Source organism: Protopterus annectens, chromosome 13.part0 (assembly GCF_019279795.1).
Source record: "Protopterus annectens isolate FY-2018-M chromosome 13.part0, PAN1.0, whole genome shotgun sequence".
NCBI lineage: Eukaryota > Metazoa > Chordata > Ceratodontiformes > Protopteridae > Protopterus > Protopterus annectens.
In genome coordinates, this window is record NC_056747.1 from 1,335,584,710 (window position 1) to 1,335,611,705 (window position 26,996).

Below are 26,996 nucleotides of genomic sequence, written 5' to 3' on the forward strand. Positions count from 1 at the left end.
TGGAATGCCTTGTTGTTGTCTTTGGAATCTTTGGCAATTTTATTTTCGTAACTAGTGTTGGAGGATTTTATGAGGGATCTCAGCCGGAGGCTGGTAAGGGAGTTTTTTGCATCCTGGGATTTTATTCTTTTCTGTAACAGTTTCTTCCTTCTGTTGTATAGTTTGTTTATGGCAGAGGACCACCAGATTGGCTTCTTTTGGAGGACAGCATCTTGGTTCTATTTGGGATGGCATGATTCAATGTGCTCATACACTGCTTTAGTGTAGGATTCAGCAGTTGAACTTTCAGCTCCAGTCTGCATGGGTGTCATGAAGTTTGTCACTTCTGACTTAAGTAGCATAAAGTTGGCTTTGGAGAAGTTTTTTATGGAGGTTACCTTAATGGGGGGTGGGATGTGGATGTCAAGGATGATTTGCTTATGGTCAGACCTGACCAAGGAGGGGGTGACCACTGGTGTAGAGCATCTATCTCCCATGTTGGTAATGACCAGGTCTAGAATATTGGAGCCCCTGGTGGGACAATGGATTAGTTGATCCAGGGCGTTGGAATTTATGAATTCCAAGAACCGATGGGAAAAAGTGTTGGTACCAGAGTAGTTTTCCCAGTTAATGGTAGTGTAGTTGAAATCAGCCAGTTTTAGGGTGTTTGGTTGTATCTTAATATTTTCAAGTATGTTTACAAAGGTGTAGTGAGCATCTTGGGGCATGGCGGGGGATCTGTAGCAAGCTAAAATTTGGATTGCAGTCTTACCTAGTGTTAGTTGCAACTAGAGAATTTCAGATGCATTGTGTTGGGCAACTAGCCCGGAGGCTTGATCAAACCAATAGAAAGGGAGGTGCTCTGTACAAATCCATGCTTGAAGTGTCCAATAATGCCCTGCAAACATCCCTGTTTGGCAATGCTGAAATTCTTGTCACTAAGCTCTACATTAATAAGAACAAATGTATAAATCTTGTCTGTGAGTATATTCCCCCAGGCAATAACAAATACCCTTGAAGATATCCTGCATTGGTTATCCAGCAATTACCCCCCAAAAAACATTGTACTTTGGGACTTCAACATAGACTGGAACATGTGTTCCTCAGAAGCCCCCAATCACCACATAAACCTTTATGGATTTTCACAGGTCATATCCTCCCCCACTATGATCAGTAAACCTAACAATAAAAAAGTATTCTGAATTGGATTCTTGTTAACACCCAGCCCCTCAAATACAAGAGTGGGGCCCTGCCTGATGATGTAAGTGATCACCTCCTCACCTATTTAATCAGGCAAAAAGCTGATATCCACAACCAGTCCATTTTTAAAACAATAAGGAACAATAAGAATTTCAACTGCACAAATTTCCAGAATGAACTCAAATCTTGCAATTGGTCAGTTCTGAAACAATTACCACTTAAAGAAGCAGTAAATTACTTTAATACCAAATTCCTATTCATCCTTGACACCCATGCACCAGTTCGGACTGTTAGAACCAAAACAAAAGTTGCTCCTTGGCTCTCAAAAGAAACCAGACAAAAAATGCTACTTAGAAATAGAGCTTGGCCCACTTCGTGGACCACAAAAAAACAAAAAAAACACAGATCAACTTAGATACAGACAGCTAAGAAATGAAACAGAAAAAATCCACCACATTAGACAAGAAAAACTATTACTGTCATCTACAAGAAAAACACCAAAACAAGCCACAAAAGTTTTGGTTAGTATAAACAAATTACTTAGTCCAGGACAGTCTTCCACTCCTACCCCCTTGGATTATAAACAAACCCGCCCGGCAGAAATTGCCAATACCTGTAACAGCTTCTTTACAACAGACATCCAGAACCTAGCTAACCAATTATCCCCTGGATGCCCATATTCTCTGGCCACTACACCCTGCTGCCAACTTCCCTTTAACTTCAAGCCAGTTTGTACATCTTTGGTCCGAAAATTACATAAAAAACTAAAGCCTACCACCCTGCCAGCTAATCTCCTCCCTGCAGAATACCTACAAAAAGCTGCAGATGCCATAGCATACCCCATTACTATCATGATCAATAGAACTATAACTGAAGTGTTCATTCCCTCTGCCTGGAAGATATCCCATGTCATCCCACTCCATAAAGGAGGCAGATCTACTGAACTTTCAAACTATAGACCCATAGCTATTCTGCTACCCTTGGCTAAAAGTATAGTAAAATGCATCTACAATCAACTCCTGAACTATCTTATCGATAATAATCTTCTAGCCAACACCCAACATGGCTTTAGACCATTCCATACTACAATGTCAGCCCTCCTCTCCTTCTCTAACATCATTAACCAACACTAAAACAATAATAAACTTTCCTCTGCTATCTTTATCATTCTTTCAAAAGCCTTTGATAATGTAAACCACCAAATACTCATGAACACTTTGAAATCCATCTCCCTAGAGGAACAGGCCATCCAATGGTTTCAATCATATCTCAGTGGTAGACAACAGGCTGTCCTATGGCAGAGCAAACTATCCACCCGTTTACCCATCACCCTCGGAGTACCCCGAGGCTCCATACTAGGTCCACTATTATTTTCCATTTTCATCAATGATTTGTATAAGGTCATCCCAAATGCAACATGCATGATTCCACTTTAGTATGCTCCGACTCTCCACCTACAGAGTTGCAGATTCTATCCCAAAATACTTTTAACACTGTTGAAAATTGGCTCCTTAACTGTCATCTCATGTTAAATCCTAACAAAACCAAACTGCTGCTTTTCTCCCCCAACTCACATGTCTGCCCATATAACCTTTACATTAAAATCCAACAACTGCACCATTATTTCCCAAGATTCCTCAACCAAACTGTTAGTAGTTATAATAGATAATAACCTTAAGTTTGATCTGCATATCAATAAAACTATTAAAACAGTTAATAAAAAACTTGGCTCACTATATAGGATCAAGCCCTTCCTAACACTATTAGCCAGAACTGTAATTGCTCATATACATCTACTCTCCACCCTTCTCCATGCTTCCCTTCTATTTACAAACTGACCTTAATAAACTTTCTAGCAGCTGCAATCATATTGCTAGATTTGCTATGGATGCAGCCTACAGAACTCATCACTGTCATAACCTAAATCTACTAGGATGGGTTGAACTGCCTAACCTACTTCAGGTTAAGCAACTAATACTTGCACATAAGATCCTGTACCAACCAGATACACCTGTACTTAAAAACCTCATCACCCCCTACAGTAACCTCAGCGCACTTCTTTCATCTGACAGACTACTAGTTCAAACTCTCAAATCCAACAACACAGCCGGTAAATCTCTATTTGCTAACTCTGTTGGCAAAACTTGGAATTCTCTTTCTGCTAATCTTACATCTGAACTCTCTCTACCTCAATCAAGAAAAGTCTGATTCACTACTTTAAAAAACTATGGCTATGTCCTTGTCCTAATCCAGACTAACTCTAACCATCACTCGTGTGCACACGGAGGACTTCTGCTACACTTCATTGTTTCTTAACTTATAAATCGTATCATCTCTTTGGATCTACTACCAGGTTCGCCTACTAGGCATTCAATACCCTATCATTCTTAAAAACAAAGTCTAGAATTTTCCATCTAAGTAAAAATGTAATAATTTGTTTGTGTATATCTGTTTGTTGTGCTTGTTTACATCTGTGTAAAAATGGTTTTATCTGTGTATTATTTTGTGTTTTAAACTGTAAAAATGTAACAGTTTGTTGAATGTCTTTTTGGAGCTTTTCTCCCTGGGCCTTCCACTGAAAATGGACATGTATCCAGTCTGACTATCCCGGTAAACAAATATAAAATAAATAAATAAAAACAATGATCTAGCAGAATTAATCTAGGACGGAGCCAGTGGAAGCCCCACAGCTACAAGCTTCCTCTCACCACTGCTCACAATGACCCAGCTGGTCAGCTATTAAACAGTTGACGTTTCAAAAGAGCTAGCAATATCGATCACAGCTAGTGGATGTAGTAAATGGAGTAGATAAAATTAGTCTATACCAAATGATGACTGTTGGATAATGAAGTATTACATCCCCATGACCTCAAAAACTGTTTGTGGAAACAGAATAATAATTAAAAATATTATTTACGTAATTGGAAGGGAAGGAAGTCTGCAAAAGATCTTAGATATCACATGAACAGAAAGTGAAATACTGAGTAACTAAGAAAGAAAATAAGTAATGTGTAATCAGTTTAGTTACTGTTAGGGTGAGTAGTACCAAAGAATGTCATAAGCAGTCGTTCAATTACACATATGTACAACGTTTGGGGACTGTCATGTCAACATTTCCAGTCTTTCTTCCATGGCTGGCCTTAGGCTGCTGTAGCAGGGGTGCTTTTCCAGTAGTTATTTGGTGTAGGTAGACCAGGTTGGGGGCACCTGGGTGGTGTGGAGGGGGGCGCTGTGGATCTCTCTCTCTCCCTATTTATAGGTTCATAGGTGTGTAGTAGTCTAATGACCACTGGACCTTTTTAAGCATAGTGATGCATTCCAATTCTCTAACAAATTCTGGTACTTTTGATAAGTGTAAGTAGGGGCTTGGGAGATGCAACATTTACAAGCTGTGCATTACAGACACGGATGTCAAACCAGAGATGAATGTCCTGCTTCCCATCCAATTGTACTCGTAAATCATGAATTGGGTGAGGGAGGAACTCTGCTTCACATGGCTGAAGGGTACCAATACCATTTACTGAGATATTTAAGCAAAGAAAAATGTCTGATACCTGCTTAGATCTATTATCCATCCTACAGGAGGTACATTCATAAATACATATCCGTGTTTGCAGCAATGAAATGTGGCCTAGCCACACAATGTATCCATGTTTGCACTACATCCACAGAATTTACTTTAATTTTCTAAAGGCAAGCAAGACCTCATGCATTCTACATTTAATGCATACATTTTAAAATGTTTTTCTGCTAAAGTTATGTTCAGTAATACTCATTTTATTCATCTGGATTTCACTACAGCCTCTTACCTTAGATTTAGCAGAGTCACTGTTCGTGGCATCTGGAAGAACAACAGAATATCGAAGTTAGGAAGAAGATAAGTACAAGAATACAAGCTTGTCACCCTAGCCATAAGCACTGGCTATTGACTACATGTGATTAAAGTTTTGTCAGGCATCAGTCCTTTACCCTTCTCATTCCATTTAACCTCTTAGAATACAACTCTGTCAATGCAAAGCAATACTTTTCAACAACTCGAACAAAAGTAAAATTACCCTTTTCAAATGCAAAACCATTTCCTGTTAGAGGGATACTACTGACTTTTCCTGGTTGCCCCCAACATATTCACTGACTACATCCATCTCATATTGCTGTTTTTCAAAGTATGCATGTTATTGCAGGCTGAGATCCTAGAAAATCATAGTATCTGCATACTAACACAACTCTAGGACAAAGTAAACCATTTTAGTCAACTTACTACACAGATAACAGTCATGTTATGACTGCCTTGTAATGTCACACTTGTCACACTTTTCATACTTGTGTACTCTTGATTTTTTAAAGCCTGAACACCAGCAACTAAGACATTAAACTGCCAATAAAGTGTTGTGTGAGGGTGCTCACTATAACTCTACAAGTTTAAATAATAGGATCACTGTAGAGGTACAATCATAACTGGATGGGAATAATGTGTAGGGAGGAATCAGTCTACCAAGCCAGACTTACAGAGCAATCACATCTCCTAATTAGGGCAATGGGCTACCAAACATGCTAAGGACATCCAAAAAAAAACCTGGTTGGTAAAAGGGGCAAAGGGGAAATGAGTAAGAAGCATCTTCAGTTCATCTTTTTTTTTTGAAGACTTTGGGGTCAACAAGTGCAACTATATCTCCAAACCAGATTAAGGGAGAGACATCTGTTAAGAAGTTATAGCTGAGATATGAAGTAGCACATCTCCTAAATTATGCAAACCTCAAAATACACCCAGGACACTTGATCAAAGAAAACACTAACAGCACTAAAGCCGTAACAACGCTAGATGCAAAAGGATGTGATAACCACCCAAATTTAATAAAGGCAGAGGCTGCATAAAGACAATGAACAAAGAAGTGGGAGCTCTTACTGAAGATGAAACAATCTTTCTATTTAATGGTGAGTAGCTTTACATAACTGTATTGTGTTCACCAGAAGGATCACTACTGTAGTGTATTCATGCATGAATTCGAGATTACCAAACAATGAAGGTCCTGGTCACCAGATCTCAATGGAGGACTACAGCAAGGCCTGAAGTACAACAGATGCAAAACTAGCTGTATTTTATTGCCTGAATGTCCAGATTATAAGGCTTTGACAGTCACTTACAGAAGGTAAAAACTGAAGACCAAGTAGTCATTTCAGAGATGCTCTGAGCCGAGGCATCTTTGAAGACGACTCCGGCAGTGCAACTGCCCGTGTGGGTCCAGTGATGGTCTACCCATAAGCATCATAAAGGAAGAATTTGACAGTCATTTGGAGACCATTTGGATAATGGTATGGACTAAACAAATAAGCCTATGGTCTTTTTGGTGCACATCTGCAGTGTGGAGAATTACTTCTCTCGTATTAATAGAGTTTAGGTTAAAAAACAGGGAGTGTATACACAAGCTCAGTTCTGAGATAATCAGGAGACCACACTGGGACGAAGGCTATGCGAGTCCCTATTAAAGCACATAAAGACCTGTATCTCAGATTCTTCAAGCTGAAGTGATATTAAGAAACAAACATCCAGCTACATCTTCAGGAATAGCCTCTCTTTAAAATGACTTTTATACTATGGGATGGCTGACAAGAATAACTGTAACCTTTTGAAATCTGATAGACTGGGCAAATAGCCCTGTCATTCTTGTAAGACTTGTAATTCAATTTCTTTAGAGAAATCTTCAATTCATCCAGTTACTAAAAAAAGTGTTTAAACCTAGGCTGTATGCCGATTGCAAAACCTCTAATTTGGTTTACTTGGCTGTGTGCAATCAGTCTCAGTTTTTACGTGTGGGAAAAACTAACCGCCCCTTTAAGGAACAGATCTTGGAACATTTAAATGATATTAGGAACCATTCAGCTACCAGTGCTCTTGCACAACATAATTCTGTTTTTAACGGTCATAATTTCCTTTTTTGGTTTTACAATTAGTTTTTGATGATATTACAGGAGGGGATATGGTTAATAAAATGGAACAGGCAGAACTGAAATGGATCATTGCTCTCCAGGTACACAGGGAACTGGGACTTAATGGTAATGACCCTTTAAAACCAGCTTTACAGGTTCAGAGGCTGGTTTATTGAGGTATTCATTATATTTTCTCATTGCACTATTGGCTTTTGAGTTTATATTGGTGCTAATATTTACTTGTTGATTGTCTTTATTCTGCTTTATAGTCTGATGAAGCAGCATTGTCCATGAAATCACTTACTAAATAAAACTTTTTGATTTTACTCTGTGTTGGTCAGAACATCTGATTTTTTTTTTCACTTTACAAGGTTTACAGAAGGTACAAACTGAAGTCCAAGTAGTAGTTTCAGACAGTAATAGTAATGACTCCCTATCTCTACCAACACAGTCTGACAACTTTAAATCTGACAACTTTAAATCCTTCTCTCTTAAACCCATTCATACTAGTACCATTAAGAAGCTATTGTACAAACTTAAGCCCTCCTCTCTACCTGCAGATCAACATCCGAATGAATTTCTCAAATCATCATCAGAAGTTATCTCTTTTCCAATCTGCGTCTTAATCAGTTGGTCCATCACTGAACAATCTATCCCTAAACTATGGAAAATCTCATATCATCCCTCTACACAAAGGTGGTACATCAACAGAACTGAATAACTGTAGGCATATCAGCATTCTCTTACCTGTGCAAAGATCTTAGAAAACCACATTCATACACAGCTCCTCCAATATCGTTTGGACAATAACCTCCCATCTTAGTCACAGCATGGCTTTACACCAAAGCATAATACTCCCACTGTTCTTGCCAGATTTACTGATTGCCTTAACATCACATGTAAACTGCTACAACACTACAGCGCATTTGAAATGCATAGTGTTTTATACTTTGCAACTTAATTAAAAATCTATGGAACCTAGGTACAATCACAGGGCTTTACAGATTATGTACATAAGAGCCTAATACCAGGCTAATGACCTTACCCATGCCACTGTTAAAGGACATCACTGCCTCTACGATGTCACAGACCTTGTCATTACTTATAGCTAATACATACCTTAAAGCAACCTACAAAATACAAACATGTGTCAAATACTACCACTCCTACGGTTCTTGGCAACAGGAACCTACAGTTGTCTTTGCAGACCTGGCAGGACTTCTTTAAACTATGCAATCAACTTTTTCTGCACATTTACTGCACTGCTTGGTAAAAGAAGCAAATGTTTACAGATGCTTCTAGTTTAACAGAAACAGTTAAGAATCTGTAAAAAAAAAAAAAAAAATTGAAACAACTCAAAAAAAAACAAACAAAAAAATGAAAACTTCACACATTGCATGATGCATGTTGGAAACACGTAATAAAGCACCAATGACATCCAAGTCACAGTAAATGACGGAGATCATATGAACGAGTCCCATGCATACCGAGCTATGCTTATGAAGGTGAAAAATGTGCTGTGGCATGACACTGCAACAAATATTACATGGCAAGACAACACACACACAGAGATTTAAACTTGCAGAAAAACAAATGTGTTGATATATGAATTCACTGGATCCTAAAGGCATTGGTGATGGCTTTTTATCCTTAGATTGTTCTGTTAATGGGATGTAACAGATTTAACATAAGTTAATTAAAACTGGATTCCCTTGTTTACAGCATCTAAACATGGGATGAACATACATAATACACAGAACATTTTGAATGTCATAACCATACTTTTATGAGAGTTTTAGCAGTATGAAAACTGTTAAATATTCCCTGCCCTACTAGGTTACAATTCAAGTTCAGAGAATAATTTATTTGCTTAATAGGGAAAAAGTTTGTTATGACCTCATATTTACCACCAAATTCTGACATTATAATTTGATCCAGCAATGTTATGTGATACTGTTCATTCAATATCTAGTGCAGGTATTTAAGAATTATAGGTTCCGTCCTCACCATGGTGCTCAACCTGCTTTCCGACATTCAGCATGGAATCGTACTGATGGTCTAACTCAGAGCTGCAATGACCTCATTGTAACTAGGAGACTTTTCAATGGTGGGCAGCTCCATTAGGTATCCCAAAACATCACATCACATGGATTCACTTATGTATGTGCAGCATCACAAAACTATAATCATATCAATGTCTTTTGTACAGGAGTACCAGAAATATTTATTTTTGGTCTGGGTTTTGAAGTTGAGGATATGTATATGTTTTCCAAACAATTTTTTCATGCTTTTGTCATCCAGATCCTTCTCAGAGGCAGAGTCAAAGGACTTTGAGTCTCTCTGAAAGTAGGCATCATTCTTCCGTTTTATTAAGAGGTACTCCTGATACAGAATTCTGTTCTCAATCAGGCTGCAGGCTTCTCAAAAACTGAAGAACTCCCTGAACCAATTTAGCCCAATCACTGGGGGATGGCTGGGATAAGGGCACCTGACCCACTAAGAGGCAGCTGTTTAGGTTTGGCTGTGGCCTTGGTCTCAGGCATTTAGGTCTTGAAAAGGTAAAAGGCCACTGTGAATATGTAAACCTAAGAGAAGGGGGCATGCCTAAGTTTTAACATCTTGTGGGAACAGGCATCCTCCTCAACAATAACCATGCATAATCTGCCCTCTACTTATTTCATAATTAAGTAATTTTGTGACTCTATTCTGAATTTGGGCTTTGGTTCAGTGACATGTGCTAAGGTGAAAGTATCAGCCTCCTGAGGGCAACGCCAAAGGCTTAGGCTGTGACAGGTGTCAGGACCAGAGTGCCTCCACATAGCTTAAGCCGTCAGACCTAGGAGCCTAGGGTGAACTGTCTAGTTCAAGGGCCTCCTCCATTTTCACCTTTGGAACTTTTTTTTCACAGTCAGACTTGTTTATAGGTACACACCTTATTAAACAAAGAAACGGAGCCTATGCCAACATTCCCTGTTACTAACTATGTAGGGTCAGGTATATAGAGACCTTCTGCTGTGAAAAAAAGCAAGTCCTTTTGAGCCCCTGCTATGATTTTTAATACTCAGAGGTTGAGGTGTCAGGTATGGCTGTAGGTCCATCAAATACTAGCTACTTACTGTCTTAATGAGTCAGGCCCAGTTATATGTCAATCTCTTCTTTAAATCACAAAGGTCTTTCAATGGGCATTAAAGGAGCTTTTGGTGACTCCTACCTGGAAGAAGTCTTTAATGGAGTAGAGACTGCAAGTACAAGGCTGTAACTACAGGGTGCCCTTTATGGGGTACAGATTGCTGAGGATTCTGACTTGCATGCACACAGTTAATAGTGCTCCTGCATACTGCTGTCAGAGAGACCCATGTCTAGACTTTGTGATACAACTACAGCATTTAGTTTATTCCCGTCTGTGTAATTACGGGATAGATAATTTGACATTTGTATAAAAGCTCCTTGACAATAGGAGTTATAGGTTAATTCTAACTACCTCATCTGTCTTCTCCGACTTCTTGCCTTTAGTTCTATTTCCTTTCCTAATTCAACTGACCATGCCAGCGGCTAATTTCAGCTGTCTACTTGGCACACTCCTCTAAGCTGTTTGTTTAACTTACTCTTTGCTTTGATGTTTTTTTCTTTTTTTTACATAAAAAAGAAAACAAGCACTGAAGCATTTAAAGTCTTAACTTATGTCACTCTGACAAAGGACTTTTACTTGCAATATGTACTAGTCTTTTGTACTTGTAAGTGGCACTTCTTGTCCACACCTCACAAACATACCTCGCAACTGTCCAGATTTTTGCATCATATTTTTTTTGTCCATTTCTCATAAAATTGTGGCTTTCTGACAAAACACTGGCAAATCATTGAGGACTGAAGTCAGACAATAATGGTAGACATTTGAGTCTCAGACTTTATATCCTTCAGAAAATTCATGCAAATGCAAAACCTGTTATACTATCAATTTCTAAGCTTGTAAGAGCAATATTTAAAAAAGTGTCCCTATTTTGTGCCTTTGCCCCCCCATTACTTGTGGCTTTGTCCAGATTTCTTGCTCTAAGAGGGTGATAGGTATGCCCATGAACTCCATACTCCCTTTGATGATTATGCTGTGTGCATCTGATAACTTCTCTGCCCACTGTTAAAAACTATCCAGTAACCTCAAAAACCAAAGATAAACATGTTTGTACATTTCCCACCATCAAACATATATTACTTTAATGCAACTCTTATCACCAGCTAGTGCATTCACACTGTAATGTACCTGCCTACCTACACTTTACACAAATAAGAACTGCAAGAAGAAATCATAATGTTCACCTGTGCTCCCGGTTCCACAGTAAGCAAAACACATCTCCACACCCAAACAAATGATTCCGGTATGGTGGGAAAGATATACAGTGCTAAGGAGGAAGGTATGGATGAGGGCAGACACAGACAACATGTAGGGCACTGAACAGAACCAAATGACCAGTTTGTGCAAGTTACAACATTGCAGACATAATGAAATCCTGTCACATTCTCTTTGCACTCCTTTCACAGCTGCACATGTCTGCAGTTAGCACCACTGTCACATGTCTGCAGTTAGCACCACTGTCAGAGGGAGTGAGCTTGTAACAAGAATGATGTAATCTAATGGTGCAGCCCAACAAAATCCAGACAATTCCTTCAAAACAAACTGCAACTTTGCCTAAAGAAAACACAGAAGTACAATTATTTCTACCCGAAAGGGCTTATCTGAACATATTATGATGGATTTAAACCGCACTATGGTGTACACAGCTCAGCTTTTGTAAAAACTGTTCTAGGAAAAACATGCCAGATTTGCGTTACACATCTTAACATCACTGAATTACTTGAACACTTTTTAGTTGTCAGTGAATAACAGCTTTATAAGTACCGTGAGGACTGGAACTTGCTAGAAAAGCCTAATGTTCACATAACAGGTTACTGCACACAAAGCAGTGAAGCAAAGCATGGAAGATGTTGAGCTGAGGTCAGATGATATCAATGTACAAAGATGAGTTGATGTTAGTAACAAATGTTCACGAACAAAGAAGAAGAGAGCTAGAGCGAGGAACTTATGGAACCCAAGCTAACACTGTGCACTACATCAGGTCAACACTTGCAGCCAAACCCACCATTTACTGACCAGTGGTATGCCTTTACTTTACAAAGATCACGAACTGATGAAACGGTTTGCCATAAGAAGGACTGTGCTGTTAAATACAAGTCCCATTTACACAAACACATCAGATATTCACAAATATATGGAGCCTTCCTGAAAAGGCTCCTTATCAGTTAATCCAGAATGCTAACATTTTTTTTAAAAAAACTAATTTCAAAGTCTAGTGTTCAATGCTCCTTTACAGAGAGTTGATAATGTACACTTTAACTGATCGTTAACCTAGTGACATCTGCCTGCTCAAAGGAGCAGACTTAGCACAGCCTGCTTTTGGGGTTCCATGCCCAAGAGGCGACACAAACAGCCTTCCAGCTCCTGCTCCCTTTCCTCTCATTAATGGTCACACACAGGCATTGAAAGACAGGAAGGCAGTGGCACACTGCAGTAGCCATGTCGTACCAGCTTTGCTTCTCCACATGGTCCACTAGAGAGGAGAAAGACAGCAAAGTAAGAGAGAGAACTTTAAGGCAAGAAAAAGCATAAGAAAGCAGAACCTTCACATGGAAGAAAAAAGCTAAATAAGACAGTCACCTCTCCTCAGTTAGCCTGGGCTGAGGTCTACGATTTACTACAAAAGTACATAATTAGACATGCTTATGGGACACACAAGCCAATACGATTGCAAATACAATACACTCATATACTTTTGATTTCACAATGGCAATTTTTTCCAAAGTTTGAACATTTGAGCTTTATTACACTTAAGTATTTTCACTTCTCCAAGCCATAAACAGATGGAAACCAGAATCCTAATTCAGTTGACAAAGGCAGACCTAAATTATGGTACATTTCTAGCTCAAACTTCGGTAACTAGAATAAGACTTAAGACAAGAGGACATGCTGTCTACATACAATGAAAGTGCGTCTACATACAGACAATTCTGAACTTATTGCAGTTAGATATTATCACAGAAAACATATGAGGCATTAACATATTCCCCATTCCCTGCTGGATTCTAAAGTCATGTGTGAAATCAGCCTGAGCTACTTCAATATGGTGGTATTTCCAGCCAGAAAGTTACTTAAAACAGAGCAGGACAACTAGTTACATGCCACCTGACCAAACTGCACAATCAGCTGAAGCAAGATGGCTGACACAAAGTATTGGAGGAGTCCCTCCCCCATTTACCTGTGGTGGCAGGATTCTGAACTTGACTGTATTAAATACATGGTTACATGTAATACAACTTCTAATAAGGGGATCTCAGTCCTCCATTGAAATGGAAATTCCATTGCATGGCTTTAGACACCTTGTTTCTGCCAGTGGTGTAGTTCAACAACATAGTTATCACTGAAATGTGTTGAACTCTCCTTTAAATGCTGAAGTGTGGACTGGCTACACTGCAAAATAATATACTGTAGATCAGCGACTAACAGTGATGGTGAAAGGTTTACTGCCACTGTATTAGTCAAGAGGTGGGATGCAGATTGCATTCATTGGACATGGAGCATGGTTCATTGTCATGATATGACACAGCTGGTTCTGCACATGGTGCTACAAAACTAGTTTTAAACAGAATTAAGTCAAGAGTACTTAAAAATAAAGTAGGCTGCTAACAATAAATCAGTTGTCAGACTAAAACAGGACAGGTCCCAAAAGCAGCTTTCTCTTCAAAGCCCTGAAGGCCAGGAAGACAAGCATGTAGCTCCAACTCTTGTACCATGGAGAAGGTGAAGTGAGCTCTCCCTCCATGAAGAATGCATCTTCAGTAGCTCTGATGGTTTTTCCTGTAGGAAGAAGCCTACACGTGAGAGTTTTGGGGATCAGACACCATTTAAAGGTCCAGTGACAGAAGTATCACGTCAAGCGATCCATAGTTAGTGGCAACTCACAGTCCACTGCAATACCTGTAATTTCAGGTGTGCATACAGCACTGTGACCATCGTGGCAGTAATCAAGCCCAGAAGATGTAGGTGGGTCAGAGCTTAAACCCCCTACTGCAACCTTATCCAAGTTGCCAAACTCCTGAATTCGAGTCCTCTCTTGCAGGCAGGTATGACTGAAAAGGAAGTCTTCTATGATTATGGTGGGTTCTAAAATGACAGTACTATGTTCATCATATAGATCATTGTTACAGTAGTCCTTGCTACTGATAGGATTCCCTGACTTTAGGAGACTAGGTAGTGGATGTGTTGGCAGAGGTGTCCTGCATAATAACCGCTGTAAACCCAGCTCTAGCCCTGGAAGCAGCACAATCTACATTGTTTGGAAAAGATGTAGAATGATGACCAAACAGCTGTCTCAAGGACAGCCTGCTCATTCAGCCTTCTCATAAAGGTTATTGTTGTACTGATAGTGCTATGTTCCCTTCCAATTTCTTTTCTTGATGGGAGTAACAAAACAAGATGCAATGTCCCAGGCACTTCAGTCACTACTTTAGCATAAGGGGGAAATGGTTCCAAGACTGACCCAGCCTTTATGGAAGACTAAGAAAAGATCTCTGTACATGACTGTCTGCAGTTCGGAATCCTCCTAGCTGAAGTGGCTGGCCAGTAATAAAGCGGTTTTCCATGTTAGATATATGACAGGAGCTGAGACAGCTGATTCAAAAGGGGGATGTGCCAGTACTTCAAGCCCCACGGAGAAGCAATAGTTCAGCCTCATGGAATGCTGGGGAGGATCTACAACCATGCAGACTGATATGCATTAACAGTCCACAGGGGTGTGGCATAAAATCTAGAGGCATGAAGACCGAAATGTCCAAGTATCTTTACAGAGGTATATGCCAAGCCAGAATTAAAAGGTCACTTGAGTACTGGAGAATCACAGAACATGGTGATATGCTAGGGTCTTGATCCTTCCCAAGGCACGACAGGGAAAACCTCTCATTTGGATAAGCAGGCTCTCCTGTCAGGCTTTCTAACCTCCCTACGTATTGTTCACCAGGTTCTCAGTGGATGGGTGGCTGAAGGGCAAGAGAATTAAGTCATCCAGACAGTCAGCTGCAGTGTCTCATGTCTGGGCTGTACCAGGGTCTCCTTTGTCTAAGACAGGAGGCAGATTTGCAAAGGCAGCACACAAGGTTTCACCCTAGCCATCTCAATGAGGACAGAGATCTGATGCTGTTAAGGAACATCCTTGGACCATCCTTCTCCTGATCTCTGAATCACCCTGGGAGACAGGAGATCAGATGAGATCTATACAGAAAGAGAACTGTCCATCTGAAGAAGGGACTCACTGCCATAACTTCTCTGTGAGGTGCTCTGAAGCAGAACTTCATCAGCTGTTTACTGTTCAGACAGGCAAACAGTTCTACTTCTGAGCAACTCCACTTGTGAACAATCTGAAAAAAGGCAGCCCCTATGTAACAGCCATTAAAACTTATTAAATTATCACTTAGGACATAGGCAAACATAGATGAATATAAAAAAAAACAATTGCATGTTTCCAGTTACATGCATTACATAGCACATCTGTTCTTTTTTATAACTATTATTGGTCCAACATTACATAAATTGCTTAATTCCTGGCTTTCCTTAAAACTCACTCCCACTGCAGAACATTATTCTGAATGCATTACCTCCACAGTTTCTAGTTTAGACTTTGATTTCCATTTTCTAGTAATTGTTTTTTGGCAGCCACCAGAATTAAACTTAGAGCCTTACTATGTCTGGGGAATTCAGAACCTCCCAGCTCAAAACAAATTTCCTTAGTTATACCTATCTGTTCACCCAGTATTTCTGACAGAATACTCTGTATGGAACTTTTAAAATCTACCAACTGATTACACTCCCAAAACTTATGTTCCCAGTTACCTCTTTCTTTCCCAACACTTGTCCAACATTTGCCTTCTACCTGAGATAAAATTCTTTGATGTCTGCTTGGGGTATAAAAATACCTATGCAAACACCTCCAAACAAAAAATCCTAAACCTTCTAGACATTGTTGCTTATTTGGGAGCCATACATGCCCTTCCAGTGCTCCCTTGTAAATTGCTTATTCAATCTCTCTTCCCAAATCTTTTCTAACATCAATGGATTGATTCCTGTAATTACCGTGTAATATTTTATATGCCTTACTAATCATCTCTTTTTTAATAGCAGGTTCCGTTTTGATTCAACTAAAACTCTACCAGAGTAAGTCTTTCATTTAGGTTTCCCCTATCCCTTTCTCTTTGCCTGTACTCTGAGATCAATCCCTGACAGGGAAGGCTGTCTCTAGCCTGCAGTGCTAATGTCTTCTTGGCCTCATCCCATTCTATCACCTTTCCCTCTCTAGATATTTGCTCCCAATACAGTGGTTATGACAGTCATCATTTTGTCTTATTTTTCAAGCCTGCTTGCTTACAGAAAGCACTTAGGTTCATAGGTTCATAGGTTTATACTAGGCTATCTGCCCTAAGGCATTTATAAGAGCCAGTGAGCCCTGAAATAATCCAATGTGTGCTTTAAATCAAGCCAACACGTCCAGTTCAGTACAAAGATGCCTTCTTTATTCAGACAAACAAGTAGGTATAAGCACTTTCATTCCAAAAATTAAAGCAGGAACTTCATCAGATACAGTAAACTGTAAGAGTAAACTGATAAATAGGAAATCTTACATGACATTACTTCCTGGATTAATGAAAACCACTCCCAAGTCTGAAACACTACACATGAATGTGTCAGCACAAAACAGAATGAATATCAAAATATAAAAATACATATAAAAACAGATTGTGCAAATATCAACACCCTAACTATATATTATAAACACAAGAATAAATATGTATATATACAATGCTTTTAAGATGCTTTAAAAAAATGTATATATATATATATATATATATATATATATATATATATATATATATATATATATTTACACACATATAAATAAAATATGCATACAGTTAACATACATACTTGCTGGCTATGCCCTTGCAACTCCCACTCTAATATCACCCACCCCATCCAACTACTACCTTTCCTTCCACTCCACTAACTACCTTGATGATAGCAAGCTCAGATGTTCATAAGCCTAGTACTTATTATACAGCAGGAACTTCTTATTGTAACATTTGTTAATGTCTGTTATGTACTTCACAGATAAAGATTCTAGTTGTCTACTGATGTACTATGTTCTTCATCTGTAAATATGTTGTAAGTAATTGCTATGTAAATTGTTAATCACTATGTAATCCAATGTAACTACTGTCTGTTTATTTTAACTGTGGAGCTTTTCTCCTGGGCCTCCATGAAAATGGACCTAAGTCCAGTCGGACACTCCGGTCAACAAATATAAATAAATAAATAAAACAAATGAATACATTTCATGTGCATATACATACAACAGGTATGAAGGACATTGATAAAAAAACATTTTTGTACCAAATCCATATCTAAAGGGAATGTTTCACCTATCAAGAGGTTTCAATTTAAGTAGACTGCTTATGGAAAGGCCGTCATTTAAGCCTGGCCAGTGGGTGGCATCAAGTCATAATTGCCACAGCAACTCAACTTTTTCAAGTAAATATGGCCGGGCTGCCCCTCTATTATGTCTTTTTTGGACTTCAAGTACTACAAATTTGAACTGGTGATATTTGTATTCACGAATGTGTCTAGTGCATTCACTTCACTAGCATCCCTTATATTCCTAAGGTGCTCGCTGATCCTATTTTTCATGTATTTATATACATTGATATTCATACTGTTGTCTGCTGACACATTCATGTGTAGTGTTTCAGACTTGGGAGTGGTTTTCATTAATCCAGAAAGTGATGTCATGTAAGATTTCATATTTCATATTTAAAACAGTTTACTTCCTTAATTTCCTTGTATCTGATGAAGTTCCTGCTTTAATTTTTGGAACGAAAGCATTTATACCTACTTGTTTGTCTGAATAAAAAAAGCATCCTTGTACTGAATTGGACGTGTTGACTTGATTTAAAGCACACATTGGATTATTTCAGGGCTCACTGGCTCTTATTGCCTGCATACTGTTTTTATATTACACCAAGGGCATTAATCCAGACATTCACCTATGCAAAATAACAAAACATCTCAACTCTACATATAATATAATCAGTGAACTTTTATACCCCACCCCTCTACCCCAGCAGCCATTGATTACAGCCTATTAACTTAAACCTGCTTTTGTCTAGTCATAAGCCTCCTTTTACACTGTAATGCCTACATTTCTTAAAACAAAAGGGTACCCATTTACTTTAATATCTTCTGTTTTACCATAGAACATGCAGTTTATATCATAAAATATTTTATGCAAGTAGATCGGTTGAGGCCGGGCTCTGCCACCAGTACTGTTAGCCAACAGGGTGCTGGCGGAAGGAACTACTGTTGGCGAAGGAGAAGGCATGCGAAGGCAGGAAGAGAGGAGGAAGGTTAGGAGTGTAGCAGTGAGGGTAGGAACTTTGAATGTTGGCAGTATGACTGGTATAGGAAGAGCTAGCTGATATGATGGACAGAAGGAAGGTTGATATGTTGTGCGTGCAAGAGACCTCCCATGCTGGCCTGTACTTCTGAGAAGTAGATGCCAAACAATAGGGGCCAAGGACCGAGCCCTGTGGGACACCACTTGTGACCGGCTTGGAGTCTGACACAGCGCCAGCAACTCTAACCCTGTGGGTTCTGTCCTTAAGCCAGTTTGCAACTTACCAAGAAAATTGTCGCACAAGCAGTATATGCAGGCAATAAGAGCCAGTGAGCCCTGAAATAATCCAATGTGTGCTTTAAATCAAGCCAACACGTCCAGTTCAGTACAAAGATGCCTTCTTTATTCAGACAAACAAGTAGGTATAAGCACTTTCATTCCAAAAATTAAAGCAGGAACTTCATCAGATACACGGAAATTAAGGAAGTAAACTGTAAGAGTAAACTGATAAATAGGAAATCTTACATGACATTACTTCCTGGATTAATGAAAACCACTCCCAAGTCTGAAACACTACACATGAATGTGTCAGCACAAAACAGAATGAATATCAAAATATAAAAATACATATAAAAACAGATTGTGCAAATATCAACACCCTAACTATATATTATAAACACAAGAATAAATATGTATATATACAATGCTTTTAAGATGCTTTAAAAATGTATATATATATATATATATACATATATATATATATATATATATATATATATATATATATATATATATTTACACATATAAATAAAATATGCATACAGTTAACATACATACTTGCTGGCTATGCCCTTGCAACTCCCACTCTAATATCACCCACCCCATCCAACTACTACCTTTCTTTCCACTCCACTAACTACCTTGATGATAGCAAGCTCAGATGTTCATAAGCCTAGTACTTATTATACAGCAGGAACTTCTTATTGTAACATTTGTTAATGCCTGTTATGTACTTCACAGATAAAGATTCTAGTTGTCTACTGATGTACTATGTTCTTCATCTGTAAATATGTTGTAAGTAATTGCTATGTAAATTGTTAATCACTATGTAATCCAATGTAACTACTGTCTGTTTATTTTAACTGTGGAGCTTTTCTCCCTGGGCCTCCGCTGAAAATGGACCTAAGTCCAGTCGGACACTCCCGGTCAACAAATATAAATAAATAAATAAAAATCCATTAGGAGCAAATGAATACATTTCATGTGCATGTACATACAACAGGTATGAAGGACATTGATAAAAAACATTTTTGTACCAAATCCATATCTAAAGGGAATGTTTCACCTATCAAGAGGTTTCAATTTAAGTAGACTGCTTATGGAAAGGCCGTCATTTAAGCCTGGCCAGTGGGTGGCATCAAGTCATAATTGCCACAGCAACTCAGCTTTTTCGAGTAAATATGGCCGGGCTGCCCCCCTATTATGCCTTTTTTGGACTTCAAGTACTACAAATTTGAACTGGTGAAATTTGTATTCACTGATGTGTCTAGTACATTCACTTCACTAGCATCCCTTAAGGTGCTCGCTGATCCTATTTTTAATGTATTTTTATATTTTATATATATTTTTATATATATTTATATATATTTTATATTTTTTATATTTAGATATTCATACTGTTTTGTGCTGACACATTCATGTGTAGTGTTTCAGACTTGGGAGTGGTTTTCATTAATCCAGAAAGTGATGTCATGTAAGATTTCATATTTAAAACAGTTTACTTCCTTAATTTCCTTGTATCTGATGAAGTTCCTGCTTTAATTTTTGGAATAAAAGCACTTATACCTACTTGTTTGTCTGAATAAAAAAAGCATCCTTGTACTGAATTGGACGTGTTGGCTTGATTTAAAGCACACATTGGATTATTTCAGGGCTCACTGGCTCTTATTGCCTGCATACTGTTTTTAGATTACACCAAGGGCATTAATCCAGATATTCACCTATGCAAAATAACAAAACATCTTAACTCTACATATAATATAATCAGTGAACTTTTATACCCCACCCCTCTACCCCAGCAGCCATTGATTACAGTCTCCATTTACACTGTAATGCCTACATTTCTTAAAACAAAAGGGTACCCATTTACTTTAATGTCTTTACCACAAACCGCAAGCAATGAAAATATATAACCCCACATTTAAAATACTCCTGACCACACACTACATAAAACTGTTTTACCATAGAACATGCAGTTTATATCATAAAATATTTTATGCAAGTAGATCGGTTGAGGCCCGGGTTAACAACGACCGCCACCAGTACTGTTAGCCAACAGGGCGCTGGCGGAAATTGGGCTACTGTTGGCTGAAGGAGAAGAGGAGGGCGAAGGCATGCCCGAAGGCAGGAAGGGAGGAGGAAGGTTAGGAGTGTAGCAGTGAGGGTAGGAACTTTGAATGTTGGTAGTATGACTGGTATAGGAAGAGAGCTAGCTGATATGATGGAGAGAAGGAAGGTTGATATATTGTGCGTGCAAGAGACCAGATGGAAGGGAAGTAAGGTCCGGTGTTTAGGAAACGGGTTCAAATTGTTCTATCATGGTGTGGATGGCAGGAGAAATGGGGTAGGGGTTAAACTAAAGGAACAATATGCCAAGAGTGTTTTAGACGTGAAGAGAGTGTCTGACAGAGTGATGTTTATGAAGCTCGAAATTGATGGTGTAATGATGAATGTTGTTAGTGCATATGCTCCACAAGTTGGGTGTGCGATGGATGAGAAAGAGAAATTTTGGAGTGAGTTGGATGAAGTTGTGGTGAGTGTACTCAAGGGTGAGGAACTAGTGATTGGAGCGGACTTTAGTGGGCATGTTGGTGAAGTGAACAGAGGGGATGAGGAAGTGATGGGTAGGTATGGTGTTAAGGAGAGGAATGCAGAAGGTCAGATTGTGGATTTTGCGAAAAGGATGGACATGGCTGTGGTGAATACTTATTTTAAGAAGAGGGAGGAGCATAGGGTGACGTACAAGAGTGGAGGAAGATGTACACAGGTGGACTATATCCTATGTAGGAGGGCCAGTCTGAAAGAGATTGGAGACTGTAAAGTGGTGGCAGGGGAAAGTGTAGTTAAGCAGCATAGAATGGTGGTCTGTAGGATGACGGTGATCAAGAAGAGGAGGAGGAGTGTGAAAGCAGTGCCAAGGATTAAATGGTGGAAGTTAAAAAAGGGTGATTGTGAAGTGGAGTTCAGGGAAGAGTTAAGACAGGCACTGGGAGGCAGTGGAGAGTTACTGAATAGCTGGGTAACTATAGCAGAACTAGTAAGGGAGACTGCTAGAAAGGTGCTTGGTGTGACATCTGGACAGAGGAAGGAGGACAAGGAGACCTGGTGGCGGAATGAGGAAGTACAGGAGAGTATACAGAGGAAGAGGCTGGCGAAGAAGAATTGGGATTGTCAAAGAGATGAAGAAAGTAGACATGAGTATAAGGAGATGAGGCGCATGACAAAGAGAGAGGTGGCGAAAGCTAAGGATAAGGCGTATGGAGAGTTGAATGAGAGATTGGACACTAAAGAGAGAGAAAAGGACCTGTACCGATTGGCTAGACAGAGCTGGGAAAGATGTGCAGCAAGTAAGGGTGATAAAGGATAGTGAGGGGAAAGGTACTCACAAGAGAGGAGAGTGTGTTGAGTAATGGAAAGAGTATTTTGAGGAGTCAGAGCTGGATGTGGCAGAGTTAAAGATGTTAAGATTTGCCCTCGGTGTGACTAGGATGGATAGGATTAGGAATCAGTATATTAGAGGGTCAACTCATGTTGGACAGTTTTGAGACAAAGCAAGAGAGACGAGATTGCGTTGGTTTGGACATGTGCTGAGGAGGGATGATGGGTATATTGGGAAAAAGATGCTAAGGATGGAGCTGCCAGGTAAGAGGAAAAGAGGAAGGCCTAAGAAAAGGTTTATGGATGTGGTGAGAGAGGACATGGAGGCGGTTGGTGTGACAGAGCAAGATGCAGAGGATAGGAAGAAATGGAAAGAGATGATCCGCTGTGGCGACCCCAAATGGGAAAAGCCGAAGGATGATAATGAGGACTATTAACAAAAAATATTTTCCTTTTTTTTTCCATTTTAGTGTCCCTCTAAATATTAATGACAAAGTGGGATGTATGCTTTGCAGTCCACCCACAAGTTTAACAAAGTCGACAAAAGTCCAGTCTTTCTCATCCTCTTTTTCTTGTAAAGCCATATTTCACAAATGTGATTGATGCTTTATAATTTCACATTTATTCACTAATTTCAATGTTGCTGGTAGTGGTTTTCTTCATCTCCATCTCCCAACACCAATCTCTGGTTCAAGATCAAGGTACTCCAGATTCATTAAATCAACTTCTGTGCTTTTCTCTCTTTCAAGCATTTTCCTTTGGAACAGGTGTCACTAGCAAAGTCTCTTTATGAGCTTTATTGTGAGAAGAATGAGAAGCAGAGAGTCCCCTTCTGTTTGACGGCTCACTTCTTGCCGGACAAACTTTTGCATCTCCTTAGCCTGCTCTGCATAAAAAAAAAAAAAAAGACTTTGATCCTCCAGGAAAAAATATTCTGGAGACAGCTGGACAGAGCAGCTTAAATTTCACACCTGCCTCTCAACATTCCCTGATTACTGGGATAAATTTGTTTCTCTTCTGTCTGGCATACAGTGAATAATCATTTTTGCACAAACACTTTGCTATCTCCAGTTTTTAATACTCTTCCTTTCTGCCAAAGTTCTATCAGGATCACTTTTTTCTGCTGATATGATTCCAACTTTATTAACACAGGTCTTGGCTGCTTTCTTATGGCCAGGTTTAGAGCACACACTCAATGTGCCCTTTCAGTTAACAAATTCTGCTGTGGAATAACAATCCAGTTGCTTTCATAAAATTAATATAGTCTGTTCCTTCCAGTTTCTCTGGTACCACAGAAAATCTCAGTTTTAATCTGTGTGCTTTTTGAAACAGCTCTTTCTTGAGAAGTCTCCTACTCAAGCCATTTTCTTTGTTCATTTCAACCTCTGATTTTTGCAGCTTAATCAGATCTTCTGAATAGCTAAAGCTTCTACTTTTCCAGGCTGTTGTTATTTCAGTTGATATACTGCTTCATTGTTTCATTTTAATAATCTCAGAGTACATTTGATTTACTTTTTCCTCTAAATTACTGGAAGCCATCTCTTGTACCAAAGTTGGAGCTTGAACTGCCTTTTGCTGAACAGCTGCAGGATTCTTTCCAGTCAATGTTCTGTTCACATTTTCTAGTTGATTTTCTTTCAGGTTCTCTAACTTTCTTCTTTGGTGGCATCCAGGCATTATACTTACTAACTAGTAACTGAATTTTACTTAAGTTGGCAGACTTACTAGCTCTTATTTCTCAGTTTTTTTTCACACTGGGAGACCTGAAATTAAACTGCTGATCAATACGCAGTCATACTGGAAGTAACAGATGAGGCTCTGCAACTGATCTGTTTAGTTGATCCACCAATGAGCTCAAATGGGTCGGGATGTAATCTACCATAAGAATCACCAAGAACTAAAGAACCATCTTCCAAGTAGTCACTGCCAGTGTCCACAAGGGGTAAGAATGAGTCCTCTTTATATGTTGATGTACCACATTACAGTAGTGTCATCTTTTGACATATGTAAAAACCCTGTTATCCAGATGGACCTGAAGGATCTGAATACGTGTATCAGTGGTACAATCTCCTCAACATTAATTTGAATTCCAAACCCCTTATAACTTGATGTCTCCTGAGTGCGCCCTCCAAACTAAGTATGAAGCTTCTCTGGTTAGTGTTTGATGATTGTGGGGGTTCTTGTTTGAAGTGTACCCCTTTGATCAGTTTGACCTAGTTGGACCACAATTCACATAGGGATTCTCTCCTCTAGAGACTGTGAATGCTTACTCCAGGTACTTCTTGAGTACCTCTGGAGTTTCTTCAAGTGCAATCCAGCCAGATGAACCATCAGAATTGTGGATATCATAAATCCCAATGCCATCAGGAATTCCCTGACTATAACCATTGTTTCTAGTGTCATCTGCTGGAAATATAGAGCCAGACATTCCATCCTGTCGGGGGAAAAGATTCTCTGGTTGCTGGAATCCAGTAAAGATGCAAGGAGCTCTATTTTTTTTGGAAGGAATGAAGTTTGACATATGAAAGCTAAAGGAAAATTCCACGCTTTGAAAATACCTATAGTGAACTGCAAGATACTCCCCACCCCGTCCATTGGATTCTGCCTGAATGAAGCAGTCACAGGTGTTAATGTGAATGCCCATGGTTCTGCAATAAGCAATTACTTGAGCCAGGTACTTAGTAAAATCCATATGTGCAGTAGCCAATTCAAACGCTGTGAAGATAAACTGGTAATGAGAGATGAATTCCTCGAAAGCTATGCATGATCCCTGTGAATGGGATTATGAAAACAAACACTGTCTGCTATCTTTGGGGTATGTTGGGTGGGTAGGAGACAAGACTGGGCTTTTGTGGTGGGGGAGTGGAGTAGAGAGATGTTTCATGTAGTCATGGCTGTTTCCTACACTGTAAAGGGCCTTGAAAGCCCCTTCTTCAGTGAGATTTTGTTTTAGACCAGGGCTTTCCCTTCTGGTTTCTCCAGACATTTCTTTTTATACTGGCCCTTTTTATTCTTAGCTTTCTTACCTTTTTCCTTACCTCCAGTAACAGGGACTTAACTTGGGCAGGCAATTCCTCTCATACCTATGTATGTGGAAGAACAGCTATTTCACTGACTGCATAATCCTCCCTCCCTTTTTTGAATACTTCACCAGTGGGGTTCTCAAAGAGCAGTCATTATCCAGGGGTGCATTGACCAGCAGCACTTTTTCATCTTTTGTCAGGAGCAGTAGCCTCAGCAAGCCATGTCACTTGATTACTGACCCTGTAGCTGCTGTCCTTGATGCTGCAACCACAACATAACCTCACATGATGGAGTGTCTGTTCACCAGACTGATTGCCTGGCTGAGGTCCAATAACTTTGCCTTCAGATCCTCATGAGACATCTTCCCAATCTTCACCATCTGGTACTTGGAAGCAGTCTGAAACTTAATCATGCATGTCTGACAGTTAATGACCGTGAAGATAAGGATGGCAGCTGTATACATTTTCTGCCTACACTAGTTCATGAATTTGCTTCCTTGACCATTACAAAGTGTATTGGGAGCAGGCACCAGTTCTAACCCCTCCAATGGAACCCCAAAACAGCACTAATGGATCTGTCACAGTTTTTTAGAGGAATATGTGGAATTTGTGGAACTCCTGGACAAAATAAAACCTTATCAGGCTTATGTGTGGGGGGGTGGGGGTGGGGAGGGGACGTGGGAGCCCAGTTCTTTGGAAGTTGCTAAGAATGCATCCTTTACAGCTCCCAAGTCAGAAGGAACTGCCACAGATTCAGGGGCATCAAGACAAAGTCAATCAAAGTTCCTTTTCTGAACATCCAATGCCTCTGTACATTCTCATTTGAATTACTCTTTCACTCTAAAAAAGGCATCTCCAAATGAGATTTCCTCAGTAGGTAAAGCAGAGGACATAGTTTTATTTGCGTCTGTTTCATACGAAAGGGGGAGCGGGGGTCATACATTTGTAAGTATGACTCCAAGTCTTCAGAAATCCAGACACTTAAGGTTGATATGAACATGGTTGCAGGTGCTCCAGCACCTGAATGAACTCTTAAACTAAAAACGATCCATTCCTGGGGAACATTTTTTGGGGCAGGAACCAAGCAATTGCCCAAGGTCCACATAAGTGTAGAAAGATAGGGAAGGACATGCAATGTTTGAGCTCCTGAGCACACTTTAATGTGGCTGCTGCCTTGGAGGCCAGGGACTGATAATCAGATCTCCAGATCTCCAGACTCCAAACTGCAAACTGCAAAATCCTCCCTAACAAGAACAGTGGTCATACCATCTGCAGCCCCCCCCCCCCCGAGACAACAAAACATTTTTCAGCCACAGGCGCTCAAGGTGGAATGTCTGGTCCAAATCCCACATAGGACTCTCAGCTTGGTGGGAAGTGTGTAAATTCCTAGGCATGGCAACATCCAAAGGGGCTTTTGTCAGAAGCTTCAGATCCGTGAGATGTTAGGCCCAGGGGCTGCATGTGAAAGCTCCTCTCCATGATTAATTTCCTTGAGCTGAGCAGGAACAGACACCACTGTCAGAGCACCAGAGTTTCTGACTGTCTATTCCTTATACAGGGTATCTAATGACTTCCTAGGCAGGATATCTGAGATCAAGGACAAACTGGAAGACACCATTGCAGTGAAAGTCAAGGTCTCAAGTCTCCCCCAGTCTAAAGAGATTTGCAGTGAATGCACCCTTCTGCTAAGAATCATAGGATCAAAGGAGGTTACTAAGCTAATGGC

General features: G+C 39.6%; 1 protein-coding gene across 2 annotated transcripts in view; it reads right to left on the reverse strand.

The window, feature by feature from the left end:
• ARHGAP23 (Rho GTPase activating protein 23) overlaps window positions 1-26,996 on the reverse strand; it is a 1,842,805-nt gene that overhangs the window by 8,016 nt on the left and 1,807,793 nt on the right. For both annotated transcript variants that reach the window (XM_044055365.1, XM_044055363.1), the window contains one exon: window positions 4,989-5,020. In XM_044055365.1, coding sequence (XP_043911300.1) covers window positions 4,989-5,020 — 32 coding nt within the window. The remainder of the gene's footprint in view (window positions 1-4,988; window positions 5,021-26,996) is intronic.